The sequence below is a fragment of the Megalobrama amblycephala genome, linkage group LG22 (assembly GCF_018812025.1).
Source record: "Megalobrama amblycephala isolate DHTTF-2021 linkage group LG22, ASM1881202v1, whole genome shotgun sequence".
In the NCBI taxonomy this organism is placed as follows: domain Eukaryota; kingdom Metazoa; phylum Chordata; class Actinopteri; order Cypriniformes; family Xenocyprididae; genus Megalobrama; species Megalobrama amblycephala.
Genome location: NC_063065.1, coordinates 8,172,111 through 8,197,330, shown reverse-complemented (window position 1 = coordinate 8,197,330; position 25,220 = coordinate 8,172,111). Strand labels below are relative to the sequence as shown.

The window sequence follows — 25,220 nt, the reverse complement described above, 5'->3', positions numbered from 1 at the left end:
AACAACACTGACAGTAAAATATAAAACTGTTGACTATAAGTTCCTGATTATGATAATAAAATACAATATATTTGTTTTTCTCCTAAATATTTAAATAGAAATTTTAAAAAAGTTGTTTAAGAGTGTTTGGATACTGACCGATCACATGATTTTTAATACCCATTTCCACAACTTTACTGAATGGTCGATCATTTTCTCAGGATTTCACAGGAAATGTATAATTGTAAATTTTAAGTTGAAATAACACTGACTTCTACAGAAGCTTAGAAAACCACCATACAACCTCTGAGATCATGGTCTGTCAAAAAAGATCTTTCATACTTCATAACGGAGTAAAAATCAAAACAGACCATGATGTTGCCATGATAAACATTGTCTGACTGTTATATTTTTTTCATAAACATGTTTCTCTAGACCAATGAGACATTTTCAAACATCTCCCACAAGCTAAAGAGCCTTCAGGAGGAGTTTAAACAGGAGGAATTCAGAGCAGACATTGAGAATGAACAAATGAACAATGAAATGAAAATGATCGAAAATCAACTAAGTGGCAAACTGTGAGTCTATTTTAGTCATTTGGACACTGACATCAGTCCTGTATTGTATTTCAGTACATGCATGCTATATCAGTCCAGACAGAAGGTGTCACTAAAATGCTGCTCTCTCCATCTTCAGAGTTTAATTCCAATCCATCACTTTATAGGCAGCTTATAATATCAGTATCAAAAATATGTTATGCAAAATCAACCATTTTATAGCATATTCTACTGATGCAAGACACTTTGTAAATGACATTTAACATATTCTAATTTGTTATCTTCATTAAAGGTTGAACCAGACATTTCATAACCATACTTTCATTGCACATTTATGAACGGACACCTTGAATTGTTTCATACAGTCAGATGTTGCTTAGAATCAATCTTGTGGACATGTTTTTACATTCATTTATACATTTTAGGTTTAGTCTACTACACTTATATAATGAGCCTCTTCTTGTGAAAAACATATTGACATTATGCAATATAAATAAATGAAAGCCAAAAGTAACTTGCTGATTTCCATTAGGTAAAACTATGTAGAGACTTATCAAAAATATGAACAATTGGTGTCATTCATAGAGTAGCTGTGTCTCTCCATCTGTAGTATGAAGCAGTATATCGACGTGTAAAGTGGATTACAGGGGAATGACACAATTTCTCTTTCTCTGCTTACAGGAGTGAGTTACGCCAGCTGCAGTCACAGTGTGAGGTGTTTCACAGAAATATTAAAGAGTCGGTAGAAAAACTAACATTGAGAGACGGCCAAATCATAGCCTTGGTGAAAGAGACGCAGGGGTTTGAGAGGCAGGAAACAGACTTAAATGATGAAGTCAGTATTCATTTACAATGCATTCACCTGCCAGTTTGCTCACAGGATATTTGATCAAATACATTAAGATATTATGATAACATTGTGATTTTTTTTTTTTTTTTATATTCTGAATGTAACAATCATAAGCTTTTGTTTACTGCAATTTATTTTATGCTTGATTTAAAATCTTGGATTCCAAATATTAATTTCACTTACCCTTTTTTTTAAGGTCAGAACATTAAAAGCAGAAATTGGTGATAAAGAAGAGATATTGATGTTAAAGAAGGAGGAAATAATGCAGCTTCAAAACCAAATACAAACATCTGTAAGTATAACAGTCTGTTTCAGAAACAGCTTGTTATTTTAGATGATATAAATCAGAGGTGAAATTATGTGCCATGTTGGAGATGTCAACCCTCACGTCCTCTGGAGGGCAGGAAAGGCCCACGATTCCTTTCTGTTTGTTCTCTTAGCGCCTCCATTTTGTCTAAGCCCTGATTTCACAATTACACTACGCTTGAGTGAATGAGCCGCAGAGCGCTCAGTTGTTTCTTTCGCAGTTTGTTTATTCCTTTTTGAATTTGTATTCCTTGCATTTTTTATGGTGTTCTGCCAAAACAGAGTTTAAAAAGTTTAGAAACTTTCCACTAGAAGGAAACTTTTTTCGACCATAGGTGGATGTTTTAGTTTTCATGAATGTTTGACACATGACTGATATAGTTTTGATATATGAAATGAAATGAAAATAAGTTTATGCTTATGTGCTAGAACAATCAGTGGACCTTTCTAGCAGTTTGTCTGTGTGTGTGTGTGTGTGTGTGTGTGTGTGTGTGTGTGTGTGTGTGTGTGTGTGTGTGTGTGTTAGAAAGCAGTTTTATATGATACTTTATCTATGATCTTCTGTGTGGTTGAATTGAGCCTCCTAACAAAGACTTTACAATAGTAAACTCCATATATAGCTACTAAAGGAATGCACATAATGGGCATTACTGTGTTTATCAGAAACTTGAAAGTGATGAAAAGGTGTCTGAATTGGATGCAGTCTCAAGCCAAAAGCGGCGTGTATTATCAACCCTGAGAGACAAAAACCAAGAGCTAATCTTGGAAATGGAAGACTTCAAGAGAATGACCTACCAAAGGTTTGTCCCATAAACTTCAGATCACATTTTATTTTAAATTAAAAGTATATTCCTGGATGCTAGTAATTGTCACTAATAATTAGCTGTGTCTGCAGTGTTTTGCAGTAATTTGTTGTGACAGAAAATGACCTAGCCTGCATTTATTTCACAGTAAAATTCTGTATACAGTATTTTATTGGTAAATCCTTGTGATATTTTACAGCAGAGTTATGTGGAATAATACAAATCTGGTAAACTGCTATCAACATTGTCTTAGACTCAACATACAGTCTATACAGTTCACGCACACAGAAATGTCAAGCACAATAACCTACACTCTAATAAATACTGGGTTAAAAACAAGCCACGTTGGGTTGAAAATGGACAAACTCAGCGATTGGGTTGTTTTAACCCAGCGGTTGGGTTAAATGTTTGCCCAACATGCTGGGCAGTTTTATTTAACCCAACTATTGTTTAAAAAATGACTATGGCTGGCTTAAAATGAACCCAAAATAGGTTGGAAATAAAAAATCAGACTCTAGAGGCAACAATAATAATCACAAGGTGAACATTTATAATTGTTCACCTTATAATTTCCAACGTATTTTGGGTTCATTTTAAGCAAGTAAATATAGTAATTTTTAAACAATAGTTGGGTTAAATAAAACTACCCAGGATCAAAAAAAAATGATTATCGCTGCTTGCTCAATTTATTTAAATAAAATAAGCTGAACCAACACAAATCTTTAGTTTTTTACTTAATTGGCATTTGCACTCAATTGTATTATGTTAAATGAAATTAAATTTGCAAAATGTTAGGTTAACCTAAACCATTTGTGTTGGGACTACACAAATCATTTATGTTGCATTGATTGAAACTGGGCAGTGGATTTCTAGTTCCCAGCATGCTTTGCGTAGGGATAGATCGGGACAGCAAATGTTGAAATTAAGTGCTGTTTAATGGGTTTTTTAGGAAAGGGAAATACCTTTTAAAGTTTGATGTTCAGTTATATTTGACATTTAAAAGAGTTTATGTTATGTCGATTTTTATGAGGTTACCATTATGCTGAAGTGTAGACCTCGTGGTTAGGCTATGGGTGGCTACATGAAATACATCTATGTTATTCTCAACAAGCTTTAACTCTGTTAAGGCCAGTGATGAGAAGTTCTTTACCTGATCATTATTTGCATGCTACAAATGTTTCGCAGAAAACTTGAGCAACTCTGCACAAGGGCACCAGTCTGAATTGCAATAGCACTAGTTGAATCAACAAGAGTGAATTATGTTCAGGAAACATTCACAGAATATGTCAAATGAAACTGATGTAATCTCATTCAATTATGATGAATTTTACTCATCAGTACAATTAACCTAGCTTAAGTTCAAATAAATCAGTTAAACTGTGTGGAAATGGGTGTCATAATTGAATTAAGTTAAACCAACAAGTTATTTTTTTGAGTGAGGTAAACATTTAACCCAACCCCTGAGTTTGTCCATTTTCAGCCCAATTTGGCTTTAGAGTTTTCATAGAACTGCAATAACTGAAATCGATCCAAATGAAAAACAATCCGTTGTTGTTACTTCCCCTAAATTGTCCATGGTACGGCAACGACAAATGACGTTGCCTCCATAAGATCTATGAAGACCATATGTTTTCACACACAAGCCAACAGATTTGTTCATGTGTTGCTGTTTAGTTCAAACTCTAACACATCATGAGAAACTATGATATGGAATAAAATCTGGTCTAGTAATTCTTCCCAACATGAACTTATGGATCAGCATTACATTCCATGCTGAAGATGACAACACTGTGAGATATGTGCTGGAAATGTCTTGTGGTTCATTGGTCTGTTGTGTGAGTGTTGGATTCTTTAATTATCAACACAGAATCTGTGTTCCGCAGATCATGTCATGAAATCATGCAACAACTCTAATTCCACTTCATTAAAAATGTGTAGGTGTGTGTGGCGTTGCTTCTAAAATTAAAATGCTGTGAAGCAGTACAACAGCATGAACTAACACAATGATTCTCAACCGGTTTGGCTTCAGGATTGAGATTTTACATTGGACATCAAGCGCCAACCCAACGCAGTGCCAAAATTATTTAGCGTTCCAAAAAGACTGTCAAATTAATTGCATCTAACATAAAAGTTTGTGTTTACACAATGTGTGTGTGTGTGTGTGTGTGTGTGTATATATATATATATATATATATATATATATATATATAGTGCATATAATATACATACACTATATATATATATATATATATATATATATATATATATATATATATATATATATATATATATATAGTGCATATAATATACATGCACACATATTATGTAAACAAACTTTTATGTTAGATGTGATTAATCGTGATTAATCGAATTGACAGCACTTATAAGTGCTGTCAATTCGATTAATCACGATTAATATATATATATGTATATATAATTTGCATTTAGCATCATTTTCAGCTGTTGTAAAGTTGTTTACAGTTGCATTTTTGTTGTATTTGTAATAAGGTAGGCAAAACTACTGAAGTTAAATAATAAAAACAATTAAAAAAACTCAAATAAAGATGATGAAATGACAATAAAAACATAACATAAATATAAATAAACACAATGAGTAAAGAGTTACATTATATCAATATTATTTTTTATGTGATATTAGGTCTTGAAAATATGAAAATTAAATAAATGTTTGGTAACACTTTATTTTAGTGTCACTGTTACATGTAGTTACTATAGTAATAATAAATTATGCATAATTACATGCAACTAACCCTAAACCACATCAAACACTAATCCCAACCCTATAGTAAGTACATGTAGTTTCTTAATATTAGTCAGTACTGAAATGTATTATTACAGTGTAACAAAGACACCTTAAAATAAAGTGTAACCAAATGTTTAAATGTTGTGTAAATACTTGAGTTGTTGCATGAATCAGGCTGCTTGTTGTTAATACAATGCGATATGAACTAAACTCTAGATGTTGTTAAAGCATTGTGTCATATTGTAATTATTCCAGTAATTAATCATTGATTTGGAACATCTTGTGTAATCAGTTGGATGTCACACATTCATGGCAGTTTCATTTCTGAATGCTGTGCAAGCATTTTTTGTGAGCGGGCTGCTGTTGGTACGCTCTCTGTACATCATGTTGTGGATCTCATGGGACAGACTGTGTTTTATGAAGTTGTTTGTGGTTGTGTTGTTCCAGCGAACAGGCAGTGAAACAGTTACTGATGGATCATGAGCACATCCTGCTCAAGATCAGTGCGAGTGAGAAGCAGTGGAAACCTCTCAAAGACGAGCTCGAACGGGTGTCCGCTGAGCATTCAGACACCAAAGCCAAGCTGGATCAGCTGGAGCGCCAAACCTTTCTGGAGGACCTGAGGAACAGGGTAAGAGGACACCTGCCCCCTGCAGATCTAAAGATGAGTTCATTAGCGAGGTTACGGAATGAACAAATAGCATTCTCAGAAAGGGTCCGGATCCAAAAAATACAAATTCTGTCATCATAACGCTCCACAACTGCATGCTGTTATGTTTTTTTCCATCAAAAAAGTAGATGCCTTATTTTTAAGGCTTAAGTGAAGGCTTCTCTGAGCATCCTAAAAATGAAAAATGCATAAAAGCTAGACTAAATTATGCCTGCTCTCACCCATCTCAGGCCCTAGTATCAAAGTATACAGTGTTTGCCCAGTATATTGCTGTGTAAATGCATTTATGCCACCTCTAAGCAGCATTAAACAGCCTGTGTAAAGACATGTACAGTAAATGTGCCACTTTTGTGGTGTAAATTTGGCATTTGTCAAGCTTCGAAAAAGATAAAAACACCATAAAAGTACTTTTACATGCTCTATATTCCAAGCTTTCTGAAGTCATAAGATAGCTTTATGTAAGAAACAGACCAAAATATAAATTATTACTTACTGAAAGTCTTTCCATCAGCTATAGCGTTTATTCTTTTGTGCTTATAGAGAATTATAGTGTATAATACATATATATTAGTGCTGTCAAATCGATTAATCATGATTAATCGCATCTAACAAAAGTTTGTTTACATAATACATGTGTGTGCGTGTACACTCAAATATATTTATGCATATGTATGTATGTGTATTTGTACACAGACACACACGTTAGATGCGATTAATCGCAAATAATCGATTTGACGGCGCTAATATATATATATATATATATATATATATATATATATATATATATATAATATAGAATATAGTGAAGAGTATGTAGTCACTTATGAGCTGTCTTTGGATTTTGTTTTTGTCTTGTTTGTGCTGAAGTGTTGCTTCATAATCAGCTGATGTTTTTTTTTTTTTTTTATATTTGGGGGGCAGAAACAGGTAGACAATTTGAAGACCCTGGTAATGACTGAAATGACAACATTAGATATTCTCGAGGTAAAACCTGACTTGCCTAAAGAATACATTAATACATCTTTTAATTATTACATAAATTAATAATTCATGATACAGTATCAGGGTTGCACTAGTTTGTGTGTACATTTTATGTATCTGTTAATGTTTGGTATTGACATATTGCAATTGATTACATGTTTTACGTTCAGGGTAATTTGGATGTGGAGACAGATGAATATAATCGTGAAAAAACAGACTGTGAGAGGGTGAAAGGTGAACTACAGAAAAAGTATGAAGGTGCTTTCTCTACAACCTCTCAGCTGGAGACAGAGGTGGAGCAAATGAGACAGACATATACGGAGAAATCTGAGGTAAATCTGAGCAGCATAGAATAAATGTCACTGGATCGTCTATCAAATATTGGCTTATTTCAATTTCAAATTTTGGCCAATTACAAAGTAAGTGGAAATTTACTGTGAAAGTTAGGTTAGTTAGGTAAGTTACGTAAACATGAACAAAGTTTCCAGATGCATAAGGATGTATTTTCTCTTTATATATTAATTCTTTATTATTTTTTCAGACAATTGAAAAGTTAAAAGCAAAAATAAATGATCTACAAACTGCACACAGAAGCCTCTCTGATGATTTTGAAGAAAACAAGAAACACCATCAGGAATGTTTGAATTCTGTGAAGGTGAAAATAAAATTATGCTTGATTTATATTACAATATGAGATGTTTATGTGATAAATACATTACATATCCAACAATATTGCGGATTTGTACTTAAAAAGCTTACTTAACTCCATATTTATTCATTTAATGATGGTATGTTTATTTATTTGCTGTTAGGAAAGACTAAGTGTAGTTTTATTGAGGTACGAGGAGATTTCAAATCAGATCAAGGAGCTCGACCTGAAGTCTGAGGAGTTAAAGCAAGAATCAGACATGATGGAGCAAACCGTCAGCACTATGCCAGACGTTATAGAGGAGCTACAGTAAGCAATACAGAATATATTTTTGTGTGTGTGCGCATCTGTACATATATACACAAATTTCTATACATTAGAATTGATTTGTTGTTTGTTTCAGGTGTTTGTCAAACACTTTGGCATTCAAACATGGGACAGCCACGATAGTGATGGGTAACGTGCAAAGGGATATAGCTTCCTGTGAACAGAGGAAGTCTCAACACGCACAGATTCATTCAGCGCTGTTCACTCAACGCCAGGCAGTCATGAAGGACACAGAGGTTAAGAACCCTTTCTTTCATATTTACATTTATGTCAAGATTATTTTGTCAGGGTTTCCTATAAGGCCTAGATCAGCTTTGCTATTTAAATACTTGCTATAATCCAGGTTAACAAATGTTGTCTTTACATATCAGAAAACAGATCAGCTGAAGCTGAACGAGCATGAGTGCATTTGATTGGTTAGGGGATTTGATGTGCTCCAATCACCATTCAGGCTGAAATTACCTTTATAAATATTTAGATTTCCTTTGTATGATGATGCACTGCGTATATTTTTATGGAATACCCAGTGATGCCAGATACGTTCCAAATGTCAATGAAGACATTGACAACAAAACAAATGTAACAGAAAACCCTTTTGTCCATTATTATCTGCTTTTAGCTGGTTGTGTTGCAGGTACACGTACAGTACATAAAATTGGTTCTAGGTTAGTACACAAATGTTTTCATTGGTTTAGAAAACTGTACAACATTAGTGTATTAATAGCATCAAAAATGTAAGCTGTTTTATATATGAACAACTTTAGAGACATAGAAATGTTTACAAATCCTTTAAGAGACTATTGAAGTCATGCTATTCATAGGCTGATTTTTAAATAGATGAGATTTTACACCATTACATTTATTTTGACATTATAATATTTTGTGAGATTAGACTGGTTATAAGAGAAACATAAGTCAAATGTTAATGTTTACACAGTATCATTGATGGAGTTTCTCTTATATTTTATGCTATTTTAGCTTTAAATATAATTAAATTTGTCCATATAAAGAGTACAAATGAATTTACTTTCACTAGTCCCATCTGGATTTCATTTATAAAAAAGTTTGCAATTAAAGGTTTAGTTCACTTCAGAATTAAAATGTCCTGATAATTTACTCACCCCCATGCCATCTAAGATGTTTATGTCTTTCTTTCTTCAGTCGAAAAGAAATGAAGGTTTTTGAGGAAAACATTCCAGGATTTTTCTCCATATAGTGGACTTCACTGGGGTTCAACGGGTTGAAGTTCAAAATTGCAATTTCAGTTCAGCTTCAAAGAGCTCTACATGATCCCAGATGAGGAATAAGGGTCTTATCTAGTGAAACGATCAGTCATTTTCTTTAAAAAAAAAAAAAAGTATATACTTTATAACTACAAATGCTCATCTTGCACTGCTCTGCGATGTGCCACCCATTACGTAATCATGCTGAAAAGGTCACACGTGACGTAGATGGAAGTACCGCGCTAGGGCGAAAAACGTTTTCTCCTCCAACGTCAAAATCATCCGTAATTGTTGTTTTACCTTTTTTATTGTAAAGGCTGTTGACTTAGTCTTCGCTTTGTAAACGTTTGCTCAGTACTTCTGCCTATGTCACGTGTGACCTTTCCAACGTGATTACGTAATGCATGGTGCATCGCAGAGCAGTGCGAGACAAGCATTTATGGTTAAAAAGTTAAATTTTTTAAGAAAATGGCCGATCGTTTTGCTAGACAAGACCCTTATTCCTCGTCTGGGATCGTGTAGAGCTCTTTGAAGCTGCACTGAAACTGACATTTGGACCTTCAACCCTTTGAACCCCAGTGAAGTCCACTATATGGAGAAAAATCCTGGAATGTTTTCATCAAAAACCTTCATTTCTTTTCGACTGAAGAAAGAAAGACATGAACATCTTGGATGACATGGGGGTGAGTAAATTATCAGGGAATTTTAATTGTGAAGTGAACTAATCCTTTAAAATGTCTTTCTTGGACCAAATGTGGGACTGTGTCCAAGTATTGAACTCGATCACTTGTGACAAACCCTTACAAAGGTTTCCGCAGTGTCAGAGGATTCGTAAAGATTTATACGTCCTTGAAGTTGTACATACGAAAAAGGGTTTGTGTTTTAAAACGCTGTGAATATGTTGATATTGTCTGTTTCTGTGTCTTCTGATAATCACAATTTGAATGGCCATCTCAGTGTCTTTAACCTGATTTGTTTAGCGTGTGGTAATGCACCTTCGCTCTGGAATATCCAACACTCAGCATCACACCTCTACTAACATTTCCTCTAATAATTTGATGAAAGCTCTTATAATTTTCTGTCAGAGATAATATGTTATGTTTTGCATGAAAACCACGTATTATCACTTCATTTTCGGAGGGAAAAGCTATTTATTGGGGGAGTTGAGTTTCGGGATTATGGCCTCAGTCAGAGCCCGGCGCCTGATGAAAGTCTCACATGGCTTATCTAATGTGAAATCGCCATGTGGTATATAGTTTCATTAAACGGTGATCAAGAATGCATTAGTTCAAAACAAGAAAAGGCAATGGGGCTTAATCCGCCATGCGCGCAGAAGCAGCAAACTCCAAACAAGTTGTTGGTGCGAGACAGGAGCCGAATTAAAAGTCCTCCCTCATAGAGCCAGTCTGCCATTAACTTGCTGCAGGGCAGCAGAGCAGAGAGTCTCTTTAGACTTCTCACAGGAAACAATAAAGCGGCACAAAGATTCATCGCCCAACAGAAACGTTTTGACTTTTAAACTTCCAACAATGAGAGGCTGTGTCAGAACGCCTTCGGTTGACCTGAGGCGCATTGTTGGGACGTCACAGTCATGAGATGTTTATGAAGACAGGAAATATGGATAGTGACGCACAACACTGGATGACGACCGACGTCATGTGTTTTACACGAGAGGGACACTTTTATTAGAAAGAGGCAGTTTGTTTTTATAGTGTACGCAGAATTATTTTTCTTGACTTTTTCCATCATCATGACAAAATGGAAGCGAGTATGAAAAATAAAACCCTACATGTGACTTTTTTTTAAATGGCTTTATGTCTTAATAAGGGTTAGTTTGCAATTTCATATCTAACAGTTCAGACTTTTTATCTTAAAATTGTGATCTCACAAATGAAACTTCATGTCACAATAGTGATTTTGTACTTTATTTCTTCTAATCCCGACTTTATTTCCCATAGTTGCACTATATTTCACAATTTGACTATTATTTTATTTTTTTTCTCTGAAATAGAAAATGGCTTCCATTTAAAGCAAATTTAGTACGTTTTATGCTTAAAGGGATAGTTCACCCAAAAATGAAAAATTTGATGTTTATCTGCTTACCCCCAGCACATCCAAGATGTAGGTGACTTTGTTTCTTCAGTAGAACACAATTGATGATTTTTAACTCCAACCGCTGCCGTCTGTCAGTGGTATAATGCAAGTCAGCGGGAACTTGGACTATAAGAGTAAATAAAACACGACAGACAAATCCAAATTAAACCCTGTGGCTCGTGATGACACATTGATGTCCTAAGACACGAAACGATCAGTTTGTGCGAGAAACCGAACAGTATTTATATCATTTTTTTACCTCTAATACACCACTATGTACAACTGCATTCATCACTCGATTCGTGAGGTCTGATCGCGCTCTGACAGCGGCAGTGATGTCTCGCGCATATACTTCAATGAGAGCGAGACATCACTGCCGTTGTCAGAGCACGATCAGATGTATTAGAGGTAAAAAAATGATATAAATACTGTTCGGTTTCTCGCACAAACTGATCGTTTCGTGTCTTAGGACATCAATGTGTCATCACGAGCCACAGGGTTTAATTTGGATTTGTCTGTCGTGTTTTATTTACTCTTATAGTCCAAGTTCCCGCTGACTTGCATTATACCACTGACAGACGGCAGCGGTTGGAGTTAAAAATCATCAATTGTGTTCTACTGAAGAAACAAAGACACCTACATCTTGTATGCTCTGGGGGTAAGCAGATAAACATCAAATTTTCATTTTTGGGTGAACTATCCCTTTAAAACAAAAATAAATTTAAAATATTTTCATAAAAAAAAAAAGAAAAGAACAATTTGGCAATGGATTAAGAAAAATAAACATGGTTTGTGACATTTTCTGAAAAACGTATTATCTTGTGTAGTTTTGACAGAAACGATTTTTAGTAGTGGTGATGTTTTGAACAGTATTCAGTATTCTAGAGTCATTATATACATACACACACACACACACACACACACATATATATATATATGCATGTGCTAACAACCAGGCCATGGCTCCAACAATTGTTGCTCTTTTTAATAACATATATCATTTCACTAAAACCAATTTTCCATTTAAAATGCACTTGGCAGATACTTTTATCCAAAGCAACAGATGCGTCCGTTCCCTGGGAATCAATGTCATGACCTTTCCTTTGCTGGCTCCATTAAGGTCAATGTCAAATTTACATTTACAAATGTGTTTACAAGCCATTTTACTTCCATTGTGAAGCAGCATATTGAGAAAAGGCGGTGTCTTATTATATACAGTGGACATTATTTTCTTTGGAAAAACTAGCACCAATTAACTGAGCTCAGTAAGACCATGAACGAATAATGCAAGTAACTCCTTTTTTTGCGTTGACCTCCTTCACAATGGTAACCGTATAAACAGTTGTGCATTTCCTTACACGATGAGTAGAGATGTGGCAAATGTAACTTGCACTTATGGACACACTCCACTGTGACTTCCTCACTAGCTGAATTGGGTTTTTTCCCCTCCCCTCATCATATTCTCATGTAGCTTGTTTACTTGATGAAGTCAGACGCTCAGTGAGTAGAAAAGCAGTAGGATGCAAAGTGCAGACACCATCAGTTTCTTATGGCCAATGAAGTGTAATTTGTCCCATTTACATTTCAGAGGTGCATCAGACGGGTTTTGTCAGCACTGCATGCAGTAATTAAGCTTTAAATCAATAGCCGGCATTTGTCATGTTTACTGCCACTCTCTGTGCTGGGTTAAACTCATCAGTTTAGCGCTGGGTCGTTTTACTGCCCAGACACACTTCATTATTCCTTATTCCCAGGTAGAGCAGAAAATGTTCTTCTCTTTCTCTCTTCATCTTTCTTTCCATAGCTCTCTCTCCTTTTTCCATGTGTCCGATGCTGACACAGGGTTGTGGAGAATGTGGAGACGGGCAAATCAGACAGTTATTTATTGTAATTTGTTTACATTCTTCCTCAAGTGCTGTATGATTACTTGAGTTACTTTATTCAAATAGGTTTGGTTTCACCATTTTGGTGTAAAACAAACGAAATGCAAACAAGCGCGCAAATGCTGTAGACACAGTTGCCCCAAAAATATTTGGACACTACATTACATGCATTTCATTTTGAACAGTAGCTTATATGTATTTTTTTCATTTTACATCTAACAAACGTATTTTTGTGAAATGAAAGTGCAAGGTTGTGGGCTTAAATTCCCAGGTATTGCACACACTGATAAAATGACTACTACTTTAGATAAAATGCAATAAGCAGCAATTAACAGGGTTCAAAGGCCATTAGGCACATGTGTATTATGTTTTATTTAGCAAGCCTGTAACCGTCTTGATCATAGATAGAAAAGATTGTTTGCAGCCAAAACAGGCAATTTACTAAGGAAATATCTGTTTCAAAGCTTTTTCACAATTTATAGAGGTAGAGCCAAAAGCCTAGGACTAATTTCCAAAAGTAGGTTTTTTCGAAAATCTCTAATATTTAATGAACGATTCAATTGACAGCGGTGGTCCTAGAGGCAAAGTTGCTCAGAATGAGGAGTTCTACCATATGGTATAAATGTCGTGGGGATGTGAAAAATCACGTGTTATACGTTTTCAGTGCTACGAATGCAAATACTGGCCATTTTTTGGTCCTGAGAGTTCCACAGAAGAGATATGTACTTTTTAAAAATGTATTTAGACCACCTATATTGCTATCAGGATGTTTCAACCAGTAATAACAAAAAAGTGTTTATAAAAAAATTGCCTACCCTACCTTTAATTTCTTTCAGTTGCTGTACTTTTTACCTTCATTTTAAATGAATAGCTCACCTAAATTGAAAATTCGACATGTCGACTTTACTTTTTCCATAGAGCACAGAAGGAGAAATTTTGAAGACTGTTTTCCATTCACTTTTAAACATAATTAACTCTTAAGCTTCAAAAAGGATGCACGAGCAGCATAAATGTACACAATGGTATAGAAACAATTTTCCCTCTGAAATTTCTATTAAATTTCACAATTAATTATAAAATAACATCAAGTACCACATTGAATTAAAAATGAAAAATATAAGTAGAATGAATAGTTTCTTGTAAAACATACTCGAATAATATTTATTTTCATTTACAACTTCGAAAAATAGTTTTTTACAGTGAAAAATGGTCCATACGACTCTGAAATCATATGACAAAATTGTATGAGAAGCAAAACAAAATGTAAGTGTCCATGGTATATTCATACAAGTTTATGATAGAAGTTGCAGTGTCTAGTCATGGACTAATCATTCTTTTGAATCAGCTGTTTTTAATGAATCAGTTGATCCAGTTCACAAAACTGAATGATTTGTTCATGAATCGGACTAATCTGGCTCTCGAGTTCAACTCACTGACTCAATGATCCGGTCAGAGAGGTTAACAGCCCACTGGAGGGCAAGATTATCAGTGAATAACTTAAATTTCAGTCTGTTCCTCACACAAAAAGCTATCGTGTGGCTTCAGAACACTTGAAATATAATGTATAAGTAATTTAATCAGCTTTTGCGTCCTTTAACGAAGCTTCGGTCCATTCGTTGTAATTGCATGGAAAAGTGCATTTTCAGAATCTAAATGTTTGAAAGCCATACAGGTTTGGGATGACACAAATGTGTGTAAATGACATTTAATTTTTGAGTGAAGTATTCCTTTAAATATTATTTGTCCTAGTTTTCCATGGTGTCCTTTCATTATAACAGCTGACGGAGAACATCCTGTGCACATCTGTTCCAGGTTATTCTACAGAAAGCGCTAAAAGACAATCTGAAGTTATCACAAGAGTACCGAGAACTGCAGAGAGCTCTAATGATTGCCAGACAAGAAGCCGTTTGTGTTTTTGACAAAAGAAACAGAGCAGAGGCCTTCGTCCAAGATCACAAGCAGGTAACACATTTCTTTCTCTGTGGCTTCCTCCGTATGCATGTCTACAGCAAGGCTATTTTCTGCATGTATGAATGATGTGGTTGTCTATCTTTGTCATCAGAGATAGACAGCAGGCATGCAAAATAGTGATGAGAGAGAGGTTTGCGCGGACTAGCGTGCGCAGGCGTGCTCCACACAGCCTGTCATAGGTGGTTGGTTTTAGTTGGGCAGTCAGCTAGGAGGCCACTGCAGTAATCTAATCACGATGAGATAAGCTTCATGACAGCGTTGCTCTGGCGTGCATGTGTGTTTATTCCATCTCACATGGCAGCGAGAGGAAACAGGCGCGTAGCAGATGCAAACGCTCTCAGGAACCGGCATCTCGCAACGTTTGGGAAAATGCTAATATGACACGTACGTCCATCACTAAAGGATGGGTGGTTTTGCTGGTATTCATCAAAGCTGTACTGTGTAAGTGCAGTGTGTACCTATAGAGTGCAGTGCATTAGTCATTCCCAAACACTATATGGCTGTGTATATTGGTGTATAACAACAAACACTTGTCAATGTAAAGAGGTTTACAGTAAGAGGTTATAGCTGAAGTGTGTCATTTCTACGCTAGCGTTGCATAAAGGAAAAATAATTACTGTTTTCAAACAGGTTTCCTCAAAGCTCGCTTCATCTACCATTGGTTGAACAAACGTGTAGTTTATATGCTTAAACAGAGCAGTTAGTGGTGGTAATTTTTGATTAATCCCTGTAACAGATTACCTTTAATCTGTTCACCAGAAATATTTGTTCATTTACTGATTTGTTCAGTCACTCTTTCTGTAGGTTACATCATTATAGTGTAGTTGCCATTGTACTGATCTGATTCCTTAATCCCCCATGACCAAAATATATTTACAAAGCTTTTGGAAAAGCTACTAAGTGTCTCTAGAAAGAGAAATTATAATAAATTGATAATAATGAAAATGTAATTTTTTAATATATAAAGCTTAATAACCTTTAGCCCCCTTCACACAGCACGATGATCCCGGAAAATTGCCATAAAATTGCCAGAGTGCCTTCTGTGTGAATACAAACACGTTCCGGGATTGATTCTGGCATCGATCCCAGGATGGGGAACCAGTAACATTGGCGGAATCAGTCCTGGAACGCACCCTGTGTGAACAAAAGCCGTAATCAGTGCCGTAAGGTGTGTGTCGTAGTGATGACGCTGACGCTGACGCTGAGATTGTTCGCCAGCTCAGTGAATCGGTATGTGATGTGCTAGTTTATGATAAGAAATAAGAAATAAAAAGAATTAATTTGTCAAGAGAGAAATCGCAGATCGTAAGCAAACTTAAGAAGCTGCAGAGACATTACTTCACATCGATATCACGTGTCTTTACGGGATATGTGTGAATGTGCGCACAGATTCCGGAAATTCAGTGGCAGTGTGAATTAACCAAAATCAAATGATCCCGGTGTTGTGCCGAATTTCGACCCCCTGCCAAGCAAGGTTATTTTCGTAAATGAAAACTGAAACTAAGACTAAAACTCTGAACTGAAATAAAATGTAAAATTCATAATAAATGAAAAACTAAAACTAAACGAAACTAGCAACAGTTATTGAAAAACTAACTGAAATAAAATAATAATTATCAAAAATAAGTATTCGTTTTCGTAATTAATAAGCTCTCATCCCGTGACGGAAAATCTGACGTGGTTTAGTTTAAAATCAAACAGGCTGTATAATACATTTACCTGTAGATGGCGCTTTATGCATGTGAGGTTAGCTGAGGCTGATAGCAACATCAGTGAACTGATAAATACGACTGACATGAATGATGGCAGGGGGTAGGAAACGACAGAGCCCTGTTTGGGGCTATTTCAAATTTAATTCCGAAACAGGAAAAAGCAAATGCATTGTCACGCTGAATAATACACTTTGTGGTGTTGAAATTAAGGGGAAAAAATCCCACAAACCTTAAAGTACATTTGCAAACCAACCTTCGTGAAGACTACAAATCCTTCATGGCGAAAGATTCGGAAAGGAAGACTACCATCGGTAATGATAAAGTCAACGAGCCTACACACATGCACATTTGAAACCTTTAAGATTATGTGTTATTCAACACATACACACAAACTCAAAAAGATTTAATCTTTAATATGTATGTTTGTTCATATGCATGTTCATGTATTATGTAAATTTAAGGTGCATTTTTTTTTTTTTTTGCATCTCAAGCCCTTGTTATTTTTATCAAGAGTTAACTGTAAGCTGTGCAAACATTACATGTTGCTGAAAATAAATGTCTTGCTTTGCTTTCTTTGGTCGACACTGGAAGTGTTCTGTTAGCTGCTAAATTGCTAAATAATAAAACTAAAACTATAACTGAAACTAAATAAAATAAAAACTAAATAGAAATGTGTTTGCAAAATAAAAACCAAACTAAAACTAACAAAACCATTCATGAAACTAACTAAAACTAAACTTAAATTTAAAGCAAAATTGAAAACGATATTAAAATAAAAACTAATTTAAAAAAAGCAAAACTATAATAACCTTGCTGCCAAGTCATTACCCCCATCGTTGAAGTCGCTACCTGATTGCCTAATCTTAACCCCACCCCTAATCTTAACTCCTCCCCCACATCTACTCCTAAACCTACCAATACTAGGGGGTAGTAATCTGGCAGGGGGTCTAAATTCGGCACAACACCGGGACAAATCCCGGGACACATTATCCGCGTATTTTCCTGAACCTCTGTGTGAAAGGGGCTTTTGAGTTATGAAGCCATAAAAAAGTAGCCAAAAATAAATTGAGTTTTAATAACCTCTTTATGTCATTTTACATCAAGAATGAGTTCGTTCATGAATGAGATGCCTTGTTTGTTCAGTTCATTCAGTTCTTCTCCAAGTCTCGTTTAGACTCAAATCAAATCTCAGTGAGCTGAGGTTTGTTTGGTGGAATAATTCGTTCACCTAAAAGGTTTGTTCGAAACACACATTTGTTCACAAACTAAACCACCAAATGCACCACAGTAATTACACATTTTGTGATAATTAACCTTCAGATGTCTTACTTGTTGATATCTCCACATATTAAGCTACTGTATGATAGGAGAAAGTATTTAAACAAAAAAATAATCGCACACTTCAGCTTTAAAGCTTTGTGTCTCTCATACATGACATTAGTCTACGGCTTGTTATTGTTCTGGTACCATTGCATTGTTGTTGCTAGAGATTATTACTAGTTATACTGATTTACACATAATCTGTCACTTAAAGTATATAGCACTTTTTTTTAGCTGTAGATCATTTTAATATGATTTGTTATTCTACCGCTGATGGTAAAACTCTACTGAAGAGCAAGACACATTGTTTGTTCCCCAAAAGACTAATACTCGTACAACTCCTCATCTAACTACATGAATGTTATCAAGTGAGAAATGCATGCAAAAGGCAAATCCTGTGGACGGGATTCTCCACGGTCATGATCAAAGCCTGATTTTCTTTTACTCAGTATTCAGCCTTTTTACAGTTTGTTGTTTATTTGCAGACTGCTGCGGCTTTCTCTCCTTCAGAGCGGATGTAGTCGCATCTCTTAGAGGTTTACGATGAGCTCTTCTTAAAGTTCTATACGTAGCTGTAAGGACATGTAGGCCAAGCTGCGCTCAATTAAATATGGATTCTTATGACAGCTTAACATTTTTGAAAGGTTTTCCATGCCATGCCGAGTATGTGTAGGGTCCATTATGAATAGTCTGAATAGACTGTATATTTATCAGATGTCTATTAAAACACCTGCTTCATATGTATGAAACTGTGACACACCACATTTATCACGAGAAATAGATTCAGAAGGTGCTTCAAAGCACTGTTTATGTGGCTATATGTTAGTGAAACCTTGCTAAAGTCTGAATAGTTGAATATGTAATTTAGCATAAATTCGCATTAGAATTACAGTATACTTGTAATAACATTAAATGTTAACTGCAATATAAAATAGAAAACACTGTAAACCTGATTAAGTTGGCAAAGCTCAAAAAATTTGAGGTAATCAAAATTTTTAAGTTAAGAAATGAAAGCTGAACTAGCTCATACATTTTAAGTGCTCTTAACTTGAAATATTTGAGTAAGCTAATTCATACATTTAACTTAAAATATAATGTAATCTCAACTTAAAGGTGCAATATGTAAGATTTTTGCAGTAAAATATCTAAAAATCACTAGGCCAGTGCTATATGTTTTGTTCACTTGAGTACTTACAATATCCCAAAGGATTCCAACTATTTGTAAATCGTGAGAATATTGCAATTATTGAGAGTATTGCGGGACGTGTGAGGAGTGGACTGTCAATTGTGTCATACCCGCGTTAAGCCCTTGGTCTGCCTCGGTTTTATTTGGTAGAAACCATGGAAACACCAAAGACGCTTTAATATATTGCACGTTTTAATAGACAAGGGAACAACTGCTCTGATATATTTATAGACAGAAAACTAATTGTTGTTATATAGCTCAACACGTTTAGTCTTATTGTTTAAATCTAATTTTCTTGATTTTTTGCGAGTACCATGCTTTACAATGCCTCAGAGAAAACACTGTTTTGTGAAGTAGCTAACATAGCATAATCAAATGCAGCTTTATTTTTAGTAACAGTAATACAGCATTTTCTCCATCATACAGTATGTTTTAAAATGAATTGCATGCCATTTATCAACACAAGCCATCCAGCATTTAATATGATATTCTAAAATTGATCAGCTTACTGCAGTGTGTCTCAAACAAGTGTCTCACAGCAGCCGCCGACCGAACGCACAGAGTAACTTTATAACATAATTTTCAACACTCTCAAATGTATCTTATATTATAAACAGAGCTGCGTTACCTCATACTCATGACCGGAAAAGTGGAAGTAGCGCCAGCGACCGTGTCATAATAAAAGTTCCGCTGCTCGTTAGGCGTGTGTTGTGCAATCGCTCCAGCGGCCTCGTTCAGCTCCCACAACACTCAGTCCTGCTCTGCTTCATACTACAATAACGTTAATAATTGCATCCATGAACATGATTTCTTCCCGAGTCTTATCCCTATTCTTTTGTACCGTCCGTTGAGGTGAAGACCACATGTCCCAAGATTCTGCGCTCAAACTTGGCGTCATCAAACTACGCCTTTGTTTTGAATAGACCTCTAGCGGACAGAAATTCTACATACTGCACCTTTAAATATTTTTAGCAATGGAAACTTGGCTAGCTTTAACCAGCTAATTTAATAAATGTTAACTTGCTAAATGGTAACAATTAGCATAGCAATTGCTAATGAGTACAGCAATATAATAGAACATTTAACATATATCTGTTCTTAAACCAAGCTCATGCTCCACTTGTCACAATGATGGTAACCCCCCAAAAAAGCCAACATAACAGAAAATCTTCTAAATTAGTATAGCAAAACATTAAACTACTAAATCTCCCACTTAACATTAATCTTGCACAAAAAATATTATACAGCACCTAATTTTAGCATTTATGCCGCGTCCCAATTCGCATACTATCCATCCTAAATAGTATTCGAAAATAGAATTAGTGTGTCCCAAATCGTAGTATGTTGAAATGAGTATTCCAAAGATACCCGGATGGTCTACTTTTTCCGGTTAGAATCCGAAGTGCAGATCAGTGCACTCTCTAACGGCTAATATTGCCCACAACCCATTGCGCTGTGGACGAGGATTCGATTAGAACTACAAACACGAATAAAAAGTGTTAAAAAACTACAAACATGACAGATGTGCGAGACCGACGATTAAGCAGAGCGTTTAAGGTAAAGATAAAACAAAAAAATATTTATTAAATGTTATCCACATTATATTTCATCTGCAACAGCATTGTGAACTTTTATAATGATGCGTTTGGTCATCAACTTTTAAATGCATCATTATGCAAAGATGAGTAGAGATCTCCACATGAAAGACCCATGACTGGCAGATCAACATGCAACTAAATTTCTCTACGAAACAGTAGGAAATTCAATTAAATTGAATGTGGAGGATTTTAACTGTGACAAGATGATTGACAGGGTAGTTTAGTCGGTTACAGGTTGTGTAACTAAATTACAGAACATCCGTTAAAGACGCAATGACGAAGTAGTATGTCCCAAAGCTTCTGCTACACACTCAAAAGTTTGTACTTTTTCTTCACAAAAACAGTACATACTTTTGGTGCGTAGTATAAGTAGGCGAACTGGGACGCAACATTACTCTCCCTCTCGAGTGTCATAGCAAAGCATGCTGGGAAATAGAAATCCCAGCCCAGTTTCAGTTACATTTAATTTTGTCTAAATTAAAAGAAACAAGTTCATAAAACTCACAATTTTGATTACTTAAAATGTTTCAGTTTTTTGAAGTTCTAAATACTCATAAAAGTTAATTTGATTAAGTTTACCCTACTCAAACCAATTAATTATTTTTAGCATTAAGGTTTACACAAAACAGAAAAGAAAGAATATAGAAATTGCAAAAAATATGATTAGGAATATTTCACCCAAAAAATGAAAATTTGTAATTTCTGCATTAGTGTGCTAGTGACAGATGGCACTTAATTATTTATGTGGTTTTCTGTGGCATCCTTTGGTTATGCTGACAAACTTCTTTGTTTTGCACTTTTATCAATTGACTATAGACACTGCAACTATGTCCTCAACATCAACATATTACTTATATAAAATACAGGTTAACATATACAATGATGTACTGGCATTTTGCCAGTTTAGTTGGATTTGCTGGTTTAGTCTGAATGAGAGAGCTAGAGCGCCCCCTTGCAGTGGTAAAATGTACAAACTATGGGCCTACCTAAACATCCAGAATCAGCTTAATGCTTGTAAACAAAAGGTTGGTGGCAGGTTTGCTATTGTAACCCTGAAGGCCTAACAGAAATTGCATTGTATACATCTTGAAAGTTGGGTTGTTACAAGAGAAGCAAGTGTGTTTTACAGATACTGGATAAGCAAAAGAGCGCATAAATGAGGTTAGTGTCTTGCATCACTTTGACCGGAGTCTTTTTGATATTTCGTTTGCACATTTCTTTCTACAGTATATTGTAACTATTGTTACTTGTAGCATTAATAGGATGGTACAGTTTTTTTGACACAGCTCCATAAAGGACATTTTTTTGTACTCGTTCAGTTAAAGGCTGAGCTAATTCGCTTTAGTTTTTTCATGCTCCGAAGAACACATTGCCAAGCAATGATAAGCTTAAAGGAAGAGAGAAGAGATGGGGCGAAACAAGGGACGACATCCCTCTGAATTGAAACCCCCTTTTTTTCTGGAAAACTGCACAAATAATAAAGAGAGCAGCATGCTTTCTTTCTTTCTTTCTTCTCTAATCTCTCTCTCTCACACACACACAAACATATACACACACTCTCTCTCTCTCTCTCAATTTTTTTTTTCTTTTTTTCCAGTATACTCGGAATAATTTCTCGTTGCGGCAGGGGGTTCATGACTTTTTGTGTATGTGTAAAATATGTCTGGAGGGGATTGGTATAAAGTTAAAGTGAGTGAAGTCGAAATATTTTACTCATCAGCTTTGCAGTCACCGAGTTTGCCTGAGCTAGAACAAAACCGCTGAAGCATTTAGAGAAAATTAACCCCCCATCCTGGCAGCCAGATGTGACTGGTTTCCGCCCAGTGCACATGAGTGGGCAGGGAGAGCAAGAGACTGTGAAATTCCTGTCAGCCCCGTGTACTGCAGAATGGGCTATTGACTGCTTTCTCTATTCCCCTCCATCATTCTTCTTGAACACTGCCATTAATTTCCTCTCCTGCCTTACCAATTCCCCCTCTTTTTTCTCTCTCTCTCTCTCTCTCTCCTCTTTCTTTCTTTCTTTCTTTCTTCCTCAGCTTTCTTTGTTGCAGAAGAGGATGCACAAAGCCATGCTAAAATACTTCAAACACCGCAGCGTCTACAGCCAGGCAGAGCTGGCCCGCTTCCAGACCCTCTCCAACCAGAACAACCAGAAAATGAAAGCCCTCCAGGTATGGGCTCTTTAGTACCCCTACAAACACACACACATATACACACACACAACACTATTTGTAAGTATTGCACTATATACTACAATGGGTCCCATTCAGGGTAATGCTTGTTGAGGTTAAGATGAGGTTGGTCCTTAAAGGAATATTTCACCCCAAAATTAAAATTCAATTATTATTTACTCACCCTCATCATGTCTTTCTTCCATGAAACACAAAAGGAGATGTTTGGCAGAGTGTGCACACTGCCATACAATCAGGTCTTGACATTAACTTTTTTCCTCACCATCCACTGTGGCTAGTAGTTTTCCAAAGTTAGCTAGCCACTCATTTTCACTGGCCACAATTTTGACATTGAAACATATATATATCAAGATATATCTATATGGCAGATAAATATCTAATATCTTCATAATTTGGCAGCAGGTATATTAGGCTGCTGTCACTTTAAGACCTGATGCACGGATCCAATATACTGTTACACATGCGTTTTCTTTCTCAACTGTTTACGTTCACTTAAAACCTAACTGACTGTGTTTACATGAATACTGAAGACAGACATTTTGACATTATTTTTTGTGTATTTGACTGTTTAAGCACAATAAATGGCGAAAAAGAGCTCAATTTAGTACTGAGAGGCGGCTTTATGTGTGCACACTTTAGGTGTGAGCACAAAATCTGCAGGATTTGGTAAAATTATGCGCCATACGCGCAATCCCACCTCGAAATTCAATCCTTGTAACGGCAACAATATTCATCCGGAGCAAATGAAATGTGTGAGTAAGGGAGGCGGGTTTGTGTGTCAACTCGCTGCCTTTCACATACAGTAGGACATCTTAAAAATTTGGTGATCATGGCGTAAGGTGCTGAAAAAACAGCGAGACTTGAGTCCGTCTAGTATGTTTATATACTGTAAAATTACATTTAAAATTACATTTATATAAAGAATGAAATTAGGTTTGTATTGAACATTATTTCTATATTGGATTAATGCAACCCCAATGTTTGAATGATCTAAAACAAAAGGCATTTGGTCTCAGTGGAAGGTGTGCTATGCGTGCTTATAATGAGGTGAACGGCGGTGTGTTTGTGGCTCAGTCAGGGGAGGCCAGCTCTGGAAGTCAGGCTGGTGAATGGAGCATGAAGACGAGGAGTTCTTCAAGCTCCTCCGAGTGTGAAGGACAAAAGGAGCAGCCTTACTCTAAACTTTGTCACAGCTCTGTGTTGATCTCCTCCCCCAGACACAGACTAGCATTGTGTATAAGAGACTTTACATTGTGAAATAACGGTAGAGCAAGACATAGCAATAAAGCGGCACCATTCTCAAATGACCCAAAACTATGGGAATCGTGTAGTTGCTAACCTTAGGTTTTAAAGGCTTTTGGTATTAGAAAGTCTAGTTTGTCACAGCTTCCTATTGTTATTGTCTTTGTATTGTGCAGCAAACTACCATACAATGGCCAGACAGACACTGGCATATGGGACATAGGGGCTGTGGAGGGCCTCTGACCCTGCCTGGGGCCCCCTCATGATATTATGAGGTAATTAAATATGCAATTTTAGTAGATGACAAAAATCTAGAAAGATGAGCCGAACATATTTGAGCAAAAGATTAATGAAAAGTATTTAAGAGAGGAATAAATCATCCAAAATAATATCTCCATCTGTCTCCATCAGCAGTACTATTTGATACAAATGATTAAAGATTTTCTTTCCGGATTGAACACAACCTTTTTAAAGCAAGTCAGTTCAACTGGAAGCCATCTTGGTAATGCCACAAACAGCTGTGTTCTAGCCATACAAGTTTTCTAGTCATATTTCCATATTTCAAAACACTAATATATTCAGGGCCGTTGTCAGAGGGACATCCGGGAATGTTGTCCCGGTCTCTTTGACAAGGGGGTCCTCTTGGGCTCTGGGAAGATATTTACGTTCATTCGTAATATCTCAACAGTTATCACTTTGCAGACAATAATTGTTCTTTATTTTGCACGCTTGAAAACAGCCAAGTTTTTACGACAACAAATCAGACACTGAAGTAGATGAAAATGTATTACTCTGCATGTATTTGGAGTATCATGAACAGGGGTCAGACCTGTATTTGAGTCCTTAATATGGTTACGTTCACACACAGTTCAGTTATGTACGGGAGTGACAACCGCATATCAGGACTCACAGC

At 35.9% G+C, this 25,220-nt stretch overlaps 1 protein-coding gene across 1 annotated transcript in view; it reads left to right on the top strand.

The window, feature by feature from the left end:
- The window catches only part of LOC125257619 (coiled-coil domain-containing protein 178), a 38,946-nt gene that overhangs the window by 6,839 nt on the left and 6,887 nt on the right, over positions 1–25,220 (top strand). Inside the window, exons 8-19 of the mRNA XM_048174128.1 lie at positions 415–557; positions 1,218–1,371; positions 1,583–1,678; positions 2,356–2,492; positions 5,707–5,890; positions 6,851–6,913; positions 7,081–7,242; positions 7,452–7,565; positions 7,723–7,868; positions 7,963–8,122; positions 14,899–15,048; positions 22,910–23,044. Of these exons, the coding sequence (XP_048030085.1) occupies positions 415–557; positions 1,218–1,371; positions 1,583–1,678; positions 2,356–2,492; positions 5,707–5,890; positions 6,851–6,913; positions 7,081–7,242; positions 7,452–7,565; positions 7,723–7,868; positions 7,963–8,122; positions 14,899–15,048; positions 22,910–23,044 (1,644 nt within the window). The remainder of the gene's footprint in view (positions 1–414; positions 558–1,217; positions 1,372–1,582; positions 1,679–2,355; positions 2,493–5,706; positions 5,891–6,850; positions 6,914–7,080; positions 7,243–7,451; positions 7,566–7,722; positions 7,869–7,962; positions 8,123–14,898; positions 15,049–22,909; positions 23,045–25,220) is intronic.